The sequence below is a fragment of the Pogona vitticeps genome, chromosome 4 (assembly GCF_051106095.1).
Source record: "Pogona vitticeps strain Pit_001003342236 chromosome 4, PviZW2.1, whole genome shotgun sequence".
NCBI lineage: Eukaryota > Metazoa > Chordata > Lepidosauria > Squamata > Agamidae > Pogona > Pogona vitticeps.
The window spans coordinates 15,026,477-15,039,526 of NC_135786.1; the positions used below are offsets into that span (position 1 = coordinate 15,026,477).

The window sequence follows — 13,050 nt, forward strand, 5'->3', positions numbered from 1 at the left end:
CAAAGCAACTAAAAGTGAAAGTCAAAACCTCTTGATGTAATATTTATTTTTATTGTTTCATTCATGTTTTAAAGAACTAACCATATTGCTCTGGCCTCAGCAACAGACTTGTTCGAAGCTTTTAAAACCATCTGTTTTTCTCCCTCTCTCAGAAATTATTTTTTGCTAAAAATGCTATAATGTAAATATCATACAACTACCAGTAAGAAGTAAAACTGAAAAATGCTGAAAATAACAATGATGACAGAAGAAACATATGCCACAACTGTTGGTTAAGTGAATGCCTTTCAGGTCAGACTGATGGTACTTCTTTAGGGTTTCAGGCAGAGATCAACTTTCAACTTGATCCTTTTAACTTGAGGTGCAAGGGACTAAACTTGGCATCAGGTTGAAAGATAAGTGCCCTACCACTTCTTTACAAAGTTCTCCACAGGAGCTTAGTATTGATCCAAGTACTTTAAGAAATGATGCTGAACAGCACAAGACACCCTGGATTTTGCCACTGCCTGAGCATTTTCACTTCAAATATTTTAACACTTCAATGATAAGGCCTAGAGAGTGATAGTTGTGATGATGAACAGGGGTGAGGTCATGTGTGATCCTCCACCAGGTATTCCCTATTTCTGATACAGAACATGAAGGAAGTCAGACCAACTGTGAGTTGAAAGTGCCTACCCACTTTTAATACCACTTCCTTCACCAAAACGTGAATTGATTATTTTGGAACCACACATGAAGGTCAGTTGTTCTGCTGCTTTCACGCTGCAGACAACATCCTGGCCACTTGCCTTTCTTATCTTCTTAAGAAACACACAGGAAATGCCACACTTCAGATCAAAATAGAGTGTGATCCAAGACTGCTGACTGGTGGTTTGAGGACTGCTCTTATGTGCAATATTTGCAGATTTTGAGGTCTGAGGAAAGTTATCACTAGGGCTTGAAAAATGCACTCGTCCACTCGTCTGTGACGAGTGAAAAATGCTGCTCAACGAGCCTCTTTCTCTCTCTCTCTCTCTCTCTAATGCTGCAGTCCTCCCCCCCCTTCCCATTACAAAAGGAAAACTACCCTCTTCTCACGAGAAGAGAGTTCAAGCGGCACACAGAGATATGGTTCTGCAGGAGAATGTAGAGTAGTCCGATGCTGGAGAATATAGAGATTCCTTTCTCCCAATTTCAACTGAATGAGGACACAACCTGGGTGGGGGGGAACCGTGGCTCCTTAAGACGCTGGGCGCTTTCAGTTTTATTTTTGCCGGAGACATTCAAAAGAAAGGCATTCAAAATACAAGCTTCATGACCCCACAGGCATGCAGGTAATAAAGCTAACCAGGTCTGAGGGTACAAATCAGTGATTTCCGTGTACAGTGGTGCCTCGCTTAGCGATGTTAATTGGTTTAAAAAAACATTGCTACGGGAAAACATTGCTAAGTGAAACACCATTTCCCATAGGAATGCGTTGAAAACTGGATAATCAGTTCCAATAGGAACGGATTACCGTCCTTAAGCGAAAATCCCCATAGGAAACATTGCTAAGCGAAACGCGGTTCCCCCATTGGAATGCATTGAATAGGTTTCAATGCATTTCAATGGTTTTGACAGGTCCTTTTTCTCTATTTTTAAAGTGTCTTAAAATGTTCAAAAACTGTTTAAAATGCTTAGAATCGTTAGTGCACCCTGTAAAACCTTTGCAAACTTAATTTGGCTTTTTTCTGAGTCTTCGTTAATTTTTGGTGAATTTTCCCCCCATTGGAATGCATTGACAGCTGCCAAACCTACAGTTCAATGCATTCCAATGGGGGTGAAAATTCACCAAAAATTAACGAAGACTCAAAACAAAGCCAAATTAAGTTTGCAAAGGTTTTACAGGGTGCACTAATGATTCCAAGCATTTTAAAGTTTTTGAACATTTTAAGACACTTTAAAAATAGTGAAAACAGACATCGCTAAGCGAAACAGGGGGACCTAAACTGTCATCGCAAAGTGAGGCAAGGTCCTGAACATTGCTATGCGAAATTTCCCCATTGGAAACATCGCTAAACAGAGCGCAAGATCACTCCAAAAACCTCATCGCTAAGCAAATACATCGTTAAACGAGGCAATCGCTAAGCGAGGCACCTCTGTACATAATACAATTTATTTTGGGTTTGTATGCATTGTTATGTAGAAATAAAAGTGGACAAGTGCCTAGTTTAAATTTGGTAACATAAATTGCAAGACTATAATCTGGTCATGCTGACTGGTGAGATTTTTGACTGACTGGAGAGACATTCTAAAATTTTTCAAGCCTTGGTTATCACAGCAGTTTTTTATCAATGGCTTTTGATGTGTTAGTGTTCATTTTGACTAAAAAATGGAATAAAACCAGGGGAGTTACTTTAACTTTGAACATTATGGCCTGTCTAACTTGTTAGTGATTGGGACAGAGATGGCATCAAATCAAAATACATTAGAAAATAAAGGAAAACTTAATATTTCATAGTCTTGGCACCACAGCCCCAGCGGACAGACAACATGACATCATCTGTTCAGTCTGGCATACTTTGTCCCTTGCGTTCAAAGAACAGCATCTTGGAAACCAATTTTTAGCCCTATATACATTAACAGAGACACACAAAACACACGTTTTGTTGATTTGCACACACACACTCCCTGCTGCCAAAATTTGGTTGTTCAATAGCAAAAATGGTTCATAACATGTATTTCTTTCAAGCAAGGCTAATGTTCCCAATGCATCTTGTTTTACAATTAAACAGAGTTTTGGATAATGGTGATGCCTCTTAACCCCAAAGATGAGTACCCCAGTTTGATTTAACATCCCTTTTTTCTCTATTTAACTTCATACTAATTTTCAAACTAAAGGTACTGTAAGAAAGAGGTGGAGTTCTTAACACAGAATCACAGAATAGTGAAGTTGGAAGGTGCCTATAAGACCATTAAATCCAATCTCTTGCTTGATGCAGGAATACAGATAGAGGGCTCTACATCTCTCTGCAGCACTGCCTTGTTGAAAATCTTAAAATAACTCACCAGAGACATTAATTGACGTTCCTGCATCTATAATCCCACTGTTGGGTCTTACGCAGTATCTACGTGGTGCTGTAGTCTTCACTTTGAAACAGACATTTCTGTCCGTAGGGTTGCCAAGTTTCAGGTTTGTGGTAACAACATCTGTGAAGGGGCCTGCAAAACAGAATGAAGGCAACTTCAGAATAGTTTCCATGCCATCGAGACAATATCTTAAGATTCCTTGTCACAAAAAGGGATGCAACAACAAGACAGCAAAATATTTCTGCTACCTGGAAAGACATTTTAGGCTTCTTAATCCTCCTCCTCCTCCATCTTTTATGTCAATGCCTCATGACAGTGTATGTGGCTTCCATCCAGCCCCCATTTCAGTTTACTCTCAGATTCAGTGACCAATTAAAGCAAGTTTCATGGCTTTGAAATCTGAACTCTTTATCTCCACGGTCTACATAATGCATCAACTTTTCTGAGACACTGAGTTTTCAACATCCTGCAGCATGATGCAGTACATGGCTTAAGAAATCTGTGCTATATATTTTTGCGGAATGTATATATCAACTCTTGAAAGCATGCACACCAACCATGTTGGTTCTGCAGGGATTGGAATTTTTTTAAAGGGTCATCACAAAAAGACTCCTTGATTTATTACTGCCACTATCCTCATGCTATTTCCAATGGCTACCAACATCCCATTTCTGCTACATTCTATTGCAATACTGACATAAAGGAACACAAAGCCAAGAAACCAGCTGTTAGAAGAATCGCCACATGTATATAAAATATTTATGAACATGTTTCCAAGAAATATGATGGTGCTAACAAAAAGCCACCAGAATATATTTGGAAATATTGGAGCCGAGGGAGCTAGGGATGCAACAGTCCTCCTGTCACCCAGAGATCACCTATTACAGTCTTCCTCCAGCTGTGTTCTCTACATCCCACATTTTATGACCCTGAAGAGTTTTCAAATAGATGACATTTGTCAACTATGTCATAGGCTGCACTGACAACACATGCTTCTGTTGTGAATATGCTGGGCTGGTCAATTCACTTTGCAATTCAAGATGGCCCTAGCATTGTTTCTGCATCTTAAATGCTCATCAGTGAAGTAACAAGATTAGACTGAAAACCAGTCTACCAAAAGAAGACAGGCAAGTGTCCAGCTTCTTTCAGCACCCCATGTAAGCGCTATTTCAGATATTCAGTAACAACTACAAACTGTTTATGGAGTATGCACTGAAAATGAACCTGCTGAAAGTTACTACTTTTCAACAAAATTTTCTGTAGAAAGCACATGGATGCAGACACCTCCTTATTGCATTCATACAGTTAACTTTCAGTACACAGAACAGAATATCCATCCACTTTTGCGTGACTGAATTCTAAGTTATTCACTTTTGAAGAAAAGTGGAGATGAGAGTGGTAGGGTAACCACGCCTGGCATCTCTTTCTTCAAACTGAACAAAAGAAATGTTAAAAAGGAATAATGTGTGTCAACTCAACACGCTTAAGCTACTTCACGTACACTACAGTATCTGATCTGCATGGAACAGAACAAGGTGGCAGATAAACACATTTAGAGCGCCACTTATGTTCAACAACTCCTTACAAGTAGAAAAATAGGATGGCAAAAAGCAGACTTGGCTTAACTTAGCAGATATGTCATTAGCTAGGATTGCTAAGAAGCTTATTATGGGTCATGAACAACGTTTCCTCTAAACTGTGTGGGTGTGCGGCCACCCAGTGCTGCATTGGTGCCAGATCATGGCCGGAACCCTGCATATATAGGGGGGATCCCCTGGCCAGCACTAGCGGAAAACTAGAGGGAACAATGGTCATGTTGATGAGAAGATCAGAGTACCAAGGAACTTCTGCTAAAAGATAGCTAACATTGTTCCTAGTCTTATCACCCACAGTAAGCAATTGCAAGGAGAACAGCGCTAGTTATAAGTTGGAACGTCTCTTTTATCAGAACAGTGGAACCAAACAGGTCTAACCATGTGATCGTGCCAGTTTCTGATACAGAATATGCCCCAGATTCCTCTGCAATGCACTGGGATACCATTGCAGTTTCTGGCTGGATGGCTCACTGAACTGGAGCTCCCAACTGTAGGACAAGATATCAAGACTGCACCTACCCCCAATGTGCCTTGCAGGAGAAGAGTCAGCCTACGCATTGCTGGGTAATCTACAGGGTCCCAACATGCCATGAGAAAAGCACTTCCAAGTACTTTATACTTTGGAGACCCTGAGAAGCATCACTGTAACTCAGAATGGACTTGACTGCATACTACTCTTACCATGGCAGACACATGGATACTTCTCAAGAGACAATCTGAGCTGAATTCACTGGACTTCTGATGTTCACTGGTAAATGCTATTGCTTAGTCAAATCAGCACAAGAAGTAGGCCTTTGGGACAAAATCCAATGACCAAAACTCAAAAAGGAAGAAGGATCTAAAAGTTTATTAACGATTGACTGTGCTAAGTAAGCACAGGAAGCTGGTACTCCTGGGTACTGATGCATGGAAAATCAGCCAGGGATAAATTGAATGCAATGGTAGGAACATGAACAGAACATTGCTCTGCAACCTTTTGTTGCAGGTCCATTCTGTGATCCTCATATTACAGATCAGGGGACTCAATACTGTGCCAATGAATTCACAGCAAAGGTGACTTTTGAACCCACTAACTTCGTAGCCCACAGCTAATGCCTTCTACTGTAGAAGACCAGTGGTTTATTGCACTTGTGTAGCATGCCAGCAAATGTTTTTCAGTACAGTGTTAGGCATATTAAGTTTCCAACTTTAAATAGTAGGGTACGCAAGGGCTTATTAGCATCAGTTATAAATAACTCCTTAGCAAACTATATTATAACCCAGCTAGCAAATTCTGGACCTTCTAAATGGGATGTTGCTATTATGGGAAGAAATGAAAGGTCAAGAGTTAACTACTACTTCAGTAAACAGATACAGGTGCTAAAATTTAAGATGTGGATTGTGAGTTCAGTTTGTTCCCTTCTCTTCAACAACTATTTTAATATGCACTTAATGTTTTTAAATATGCTTTTTCAGGAATTAAAACCACAGAACCAATATAACCACAGGATCTTGAAGCTCTGAGCCAAGCCAGATCTCACCCAATTCATACACATCTGTGCACAGGCAGCAAACAAATCCATCTATCTACCCATATCCTTGGTTCAATTTCAATCCAAATGGAGACTGAAACCAAAAAATCAGAAAAATACCAAATGGTTGTTCTGGGTTTTTCGGGCTCTTTGGCCGTGTTCTGAAGGTTGTTCTTCCTGACATTTCGCCGGTCTCTGTGGCCGGCATCTTCAGAGGACAGCAAATCTTGGAAGGACAGCAATGAAGGAATTAGAATAGATCATCAAGTGTAAGAATGTGTCCCTGGAGACCAAGATTAAGATCTTTCACACTCTTGCATTCCTGATCACCATATTACAGGTGTGGAAGCTGGGGAGGGGAGTGTACATGAAAGAATATTATGTGTATTAAAAAGCCTCTTAGTCAGAGTTTAAGTGTAGTTGAAGGGCAAGGCAAGCAGCTTGAAAAGAACAAAATGAACCAATAGTAATGAGGAATGTTGAGTACATACAATATATCATTGTTTCAGAGAAAACCTAATAATCAGCCAGCCTGTTGTCAAGATGAAAAAAAGATAAGAGTTAGAAAAATATAATTCACATCCAGACACAAATAGAAATACACGCAACTACAATCTTCTGAAGGATTTATCATACTACTGCAACAGACGCTTTGCAGTCCAGAAATCAAGGAAGAACTTTAAAAAAGGACAGACTGCTCAGTTGTTTCCAACAATTAGAACAATTCATTTTGAATTTAATATACCAATACATCAGTCCAGGCAAGGCATGCCACTTTCTACAGAGCTGTGGAAGAAGCTTGGGTAGACCTTGGCCTAGCAAAACCTTGGTCATTTGTATGGTCAGCAGAGCTCCCAGAATGGAGAATTAGTATTTGTAGGCCAGAAAATCCAAAAACGCCATCCTAAGGGCAACAATTGTGTCTGCCACCTGAGATTCTGTTCAGCTGACAGACCTTATGGATGTGGAAACACACAGGGTACCACCACTTTACCTGCTTCTTGCAGCTGGTCAAACCTGCCAGGGTAGGACTGGTTTAGGGCAATGATAAATACTTCTTTACAGGAAGCTGCTTTTCCTTCCCATCTAAATGAAGCTATTACAAAACTTTTGTTTTAAAACAACAACAACCCTGTCCTTGATTAGACATTATCTATTCCTGGCAAGGGAGGTTGAAAGGTCCTATAGCTTCTAACAATCCTGATGGATACTCTCTGGACCCATTTCAACTTGACTTTTGGCCATTCTAAGGGACTGAAACTGCTTTGGTCACCTTGGCAGATGGCCAACACTGGGGACTAGATAATGGGAGTGCAATTTTGTTAATCATCCTATACCTCTTGGCAATTCTCGATATCACTGATCTCAGTATCTTGTTGGACCATCTGGCCTAGTTAGGTACTGGGGACAGTGAACTGTTTCATATCCGTGTTTTTTAAAAAAAGCACAGTGTAACCATTTATAATTCTTATAATGGGGTGAAGTCCAAAGTGTCTAAAGTATTGCAAACAAGCCAGAATTTGTGTAAGCCAAAAACAAACCATGGTTTCTACCTGTGGTTTGCAGCTGGTTAACAAACCATAGCTTATTATGAGCAAGATGTTCCACAAACTGCATCATGGTTTATTCTGATATGACAATATGATAAATATTTCATATTCAATAGGATCTTCAACAAATGAAGGGCCCAAACTTTGTCTGGACTTTACTACTGGTGTTATGGTACACCTGCTCTGTAACAGGGAACTTAAGACTGAACTACTGTATATTATACAGAAGGAAATGGTAAAATTCTGGACTATATCAACCACTCCAGAATATAAATGCAGGAGTAGAATTTCTGCATGCAACCCTCCACCTCCATAAAACATATTCAATTATTTTAAGTTTACTACATGGAGAACCAAATTTACATCTAGATTTATACTGCAGGCTGAAACAAAAGAGGCCAGGGTTTTTCCACCTCTATCTACCGCACTATTTTTGTAGAATGGTTCCCATACAGCCATGACTATACAGGTGCCATGTGCCAAGTATGACCTATTCTTTTTTTAAAAAAAAATTCCTAGAATAAAACAAGTTTAGGTACAAACTAAGATCATGCATCCCCACTGGAGTCCCACAGATCATTGTCCAATGGAGCAGAAACAAGTTGCCCAAGCTCCATACTGGAGCTAGAGAAACCCCAAAAGACCACAGAAAAATAGCTTTCATAGACAATGTGTAAGTGCGAACTTGTCATCAAAACTACCAGGCTGGGATGTGGCAGAGAAGAGAGATATAATTTCACACCACACATCAGGAACATGGTGTTACATAACAGCACTGATGTTACCTGTCTGTCATGGGTTTGGAGGGAAAGTTCCATCCTATGGAGAGTGGAAGGCGGGACATCAGGAGGAGGGGCTGTACTGTATAAATATGTGATGCCTGTGTGGTGAGAGAGATGCTGAGAGACACTGGGTTGTGACGAAGCAGCAGCTGGGAAGAAGAAGCTGTTGTGGGAGTCTGTGTGTCAGACAGGGTACTACTGTGTGTCAGAGTACCAACCTGATAGGTTCAGGTGTCTGTGGGTTAGCCAGAACTGATAGGTTCAGGGTCTGTGCTTTAAGTTAAGGTTCTGGGTGAACCAAACTGTGTGTATGTATGAGTGAAATAAGCCACGTTACTTTATCTATTCACCTGATTGTTTTATTTACCCTGTTTGTATTTAAAATAAACCTTATTCTTTTTATTGTTTAAAAATCCATCCCTGGTCTGTGTGACTTCTTAAAGGGAATGGTTGGTGGCAGCTTAGTGTAAACTGTGTGGCAGATCCCAGTAGGTCTGGGTTTGTCACATTGATTGGTGTCCAGCGTGTGGGATACGACTGGTCCAGTTGTCCAGCGGTCCAGCAAAGCCTTGGCAAGTGTGCCCAGAGCAAGGGGGGTCTAGTCAGGGACAGTCTGAGGCGCGTAGGTAATCTTCTAGGTGTACCTCACGGGGAGGTGCGCTAGTAGAAGAACGTGCCAACTGGGGAGACTTAGATTAAGGTGCTCTGAGGCAGCCTGGTTTTGGCGGGAAAAAGCTGAGGCAAAACTGCGTAGTAACAGTGAGCTAGCTGGCCAGCTGAGAGGCCCAGCAGAGGGGGGTAGGCTCTGATTCGCAACTGTTGCAAGTTAGTGCTGAAAGGACAGCAGCAATCTCTAGGGAAAGCTGGTTCTGAGGCAAGAAGGAAAAAAGTGGTCGTTTTATTTTGAGGCTTGACTTTTTAAAGCAGCCTGTTCTGAGGGGGGATTATGCCCTTGACTCGAAGCCAGATGGCAGAAATGAGTGGAGTGAAAGACCCCCAGATTGACCAAGGTTCTGAGGATGAATTTGGCTCAGTGCAAGGTGACAGCACAGGAGAGCAGGACCCAGAACTCAGAAAAATACTCCTAGCCCAACAGCATGAACTGAGGGTGAGGGAAATGGAGGAAAGATTAGAGAGAGAAAGAAGGCAATTTGAAATAGAGAGATTGGAAAGAGAAGAAAGATTAGAGAGAGAGAAAATGGCGTTTGAATTAAGAAAACTGGAACTGATGAACCAGAACAATAATAACAATAGGGATTCTGAGGGAGGCCAATTGTCTAAGGCTGACCTGAAGAAATTCCCTGTGTACCACAAGGGAGATTGTCCCGAGGTGTTCTTTTCCTTAGTGGAAAGAGCGTTTGTGGACTTCTCAGTGAGGGAAACTGAGAAGATGACCATCATGCGATCTTTAATCAGTGGTAGCCTGGCTGAGGTTTATGCCGAGATGCCTGAGGAACTGCTGAAAGATTTTGCAGAGTTTAAAAAACTGGTGTTTGCCAGACATGGGATAAATGCGGAGCAGCTGAGACAAAGATTCAGGTCCCTCACCAAAAAACCAGAACAGACTTTTACCCAAGTGGGGGCCCAATTGGTGAGGCTGCTTGAGAAATGGCTATCGCAGGAGGGAACAGAGACCTATGAGCAGCTTAAAGACTTGATAGCCCTGGAACAGTTCTATTCAGTCCTGCATGGGGAATTGAAATTCCAGGTGAGGGAAAGGAAACCGAAATCTGTGGCAGCAGCCGCAGAGATCGCAGATTTTATTTCCCAAATAAGAAAGCCCTTGGGTGAGGGGAAATCTGTAGGTAAACCCAAAGAAACTTACAGCAAGTACTCTCAGGGACCAGGGAAAAGCCAGCAAGGGGGAGGGGCCCATGGGGAAGGGAAGCCCTCAGACATGAAACTAAGACCTCAGATTTTGGAGGGAAAACCAAAACAAGATGAGAGAGAATCAAAATACACCAGAAAATGTTATTTCTGTCAGGGAAAGGGTCATCTAATCTCAGAGTGTGAGAAATTAAAGCAGCTAAAAGGAATGGTGCCTCAGAATTCTAGTGGGACCAAGCCAAAAGCTGTGTTCTGTGTCCAGAAAGAGCAAGGCTCAGTGTCACAGAGGGAGCCTGTTGCCATGGCTACTCAGTCTGGAACAGCTACCGCTGCTGATCAGGCTGAGGGAAATGGTCCTCTTGTGGAGGTAAAGCGCTGCTTGCTGATAAAAACAGATTCTCAGTTGTTTGAGACAGCCGGGGTGGACGTAGGAATACTTGACCGTCAGTATAGGGGGCTGCGGGACACTTGTTCCCAGGTAACCCTGTGCCATCCAGATATTATTCCTAGGGAGTTTATAATCCCAAATGAGAGCATGAAGGTGGCAGGGATTGAGGGGCAGGTAATCTCTCTGCCAGTAGCAGAGGTACCTGTCAACTTTCAAGGCTGGAGGGGAGATTGGCGGCTAGCGATTTCATCGACTCTGCCAGCAGCCGTGCTCGTGGGAAATGACCTGGCTGAACATGTGAAACGGGTGCTAGTGATTACACGCTCACAAGCCACCACGGGGACAGTTCAGGGGGGTAATGATGAGCCAGAGACGGAAGCAGAGGGGAGTTCAGAAGCTGTGGTGGAAACCTTAACCACAGACAGCAGATTTGGACAGGAGCAAAAGGCAGACGCCACTCTCCAGAAGTGTTTTGAACAGGTGACTGACGCCCAGCTAACACCTGAAACCCCAGTGAGATTTCTGGAGAAAAAGGGGATTTTATATAGAGAGACCCTGAGGAATATCTCAAAAGGGGGAGATGGGATCAGAAGTCAGCTGGTGGTACCTGAAAAGTATCGCCCCATGATCTTACAAAGGGGGCACTCTGACATGTTTGCTGCGCACTTAGGGGTGAACAAAACACAGCAGAGAATCACACAGAATTTCTACTGGCCTGACATAGGGAAGCAGATCAGGGAGTTCTGTAAGCAATGTGATGTGTGTCAAAGGCAGGGGAATAACCGCGACAGGACCAAAGCAAAGTTGTGCCCTTTGCCTGTGATTGACACTCCGTTCAAATGCATAGGGGTGGATATTGTGGGACCTTTGCCCAAGGCCACAAAGAGGGGGAACAGGTTCATTCTAACAATTGTGGACCATGCCACAAGATATCCTGAAGCCATACCCTTGACTAACATTGAAACTAACACAGTGGCCGATGCTTTGGTGGGGTATATGTCCAGGATGGGATTTGCCTCAGAGATAATCACAGATTTGGGCGCATCGTTCACATCAAAGCTCATGAAACGCTTATGGCAAATCTGTGGAATTAAGCACAAGGAAACCACCGCCTATCATCCTGAAAGTAATGGATTAACTGAGAAGTTCAATGGGACTCTAATGCGCATGATTAGGGCTTACTTGGCAGAGAATCCAAACAATTGGGACCAGAAGCTGCAATCCCTTTTGTTTGCTTATCGATCAGTGCCACAAGCCAGTACCGGGTTCAGTCCATTTGAACTTTTATTTGGGAGAAGGGTGAAAGGGCCCCTTGATTTGATCAAACAAAATTGGGAGCAGATCACCCAGGATGACCCACAAGACGTAGTGACATACATAGACACCTTGATGAATGACCTAAGGAGAAATCTAGAGCTGGCAGCAGAAAACCTGCAAGCTCAGAAGGTCAGACAGAAAACATGGTATGACCACAAAGCTAGAGAGAGGCACTTTGACCCAGGGGAGGAAGTGCTTTGGCTTAGGCCCTGCAGAGAGAATAAACTGCAGCTCAAATGGGCAGGACCATATAGGGTCATTTCCAAGATGTCAGACCTGAACTACCTAATAGAGCAGGAGGAGAACCAAGCAAGGAGGGTGGTTCATGTGAATGCCCTAAAACCCTACTACAGAGGGGAACAGAGGGTTTTATTCGCGATAAAAGCAGCTGAGAGTGAGGAAGCTGAATTACCCTTCTGGGAGGGTAGAGGGGAAGTAAAATACAACCCAGAGGAGGTAAAGATCAGTCCTGCACTCACCCAAGACCAGCAGCAAGAACTAAAAAAGCTGCTTAGTAAATATCAACAGGTGTTTTCCAACAAGCCGGGGATAGTGAAGGGAGTGATGCATCGGATCCACACAGGGGATGCACCCCCGCAGGCAGTATCCCCATACCGAGTAACGGGACCCTATAGGGACAAGGTGCGGAAGGAGCTGGACGAAATGCTTAGGGAGAACATAATCGTCCCCTCTTCTAGTCCTTGGTCCTCTCCGATAGTCCTTGTGGACAAGCCTGATGGGAGCATTAGGTTTTGTGTCGATTACAGGAAATTAAACCGTGTAACCACTCCTGATGCCTACCCAATGCCCAGGCTAGACAACCTGATTGAAACCATAGGGGGTTGTCGGTTCATCTCATCATTGGACCTGGTAAAGGGATATTGGCAATTAAGAATTGATCCCAGGGATCAAGAAAAGACTGCCTTTTGCAGCCCTTTTGGTCTCTATGAGTTTCGAGTCCTGAGCTTTGGTCTCAGAAATGCACCAGCCACATTCCAAAGGCTGATGGACCAGACCTTGGCAGGGCTCAGT

General features: G+C 42.8%; 1 protein-coding gene across 2 annotated transcripts in view; it reads right to left on the minus strand.

Moving 5' to 3' along the window:
• Positions 1 to 13,050, minus strand: part of VAPB (VAMP associated protein B and C) — a 76,587-nt gene that overhangs the window by 22,599 nt on the left and 40,938 nt on the right. For both annotated transcript variants that reach the window (XM_072996812.2, XM_078392150.1), the window contains exon 2: positions 3,028 to 3,180. In XM_072996812.2, coding sequence (XP_072852913.2) covers positions 3,028 to 3,180 — 153 coding nt within the window. The remainder of the gene's footprint in view (positions 1 to 3,027; positions 3,181 to 13,050) is intronic.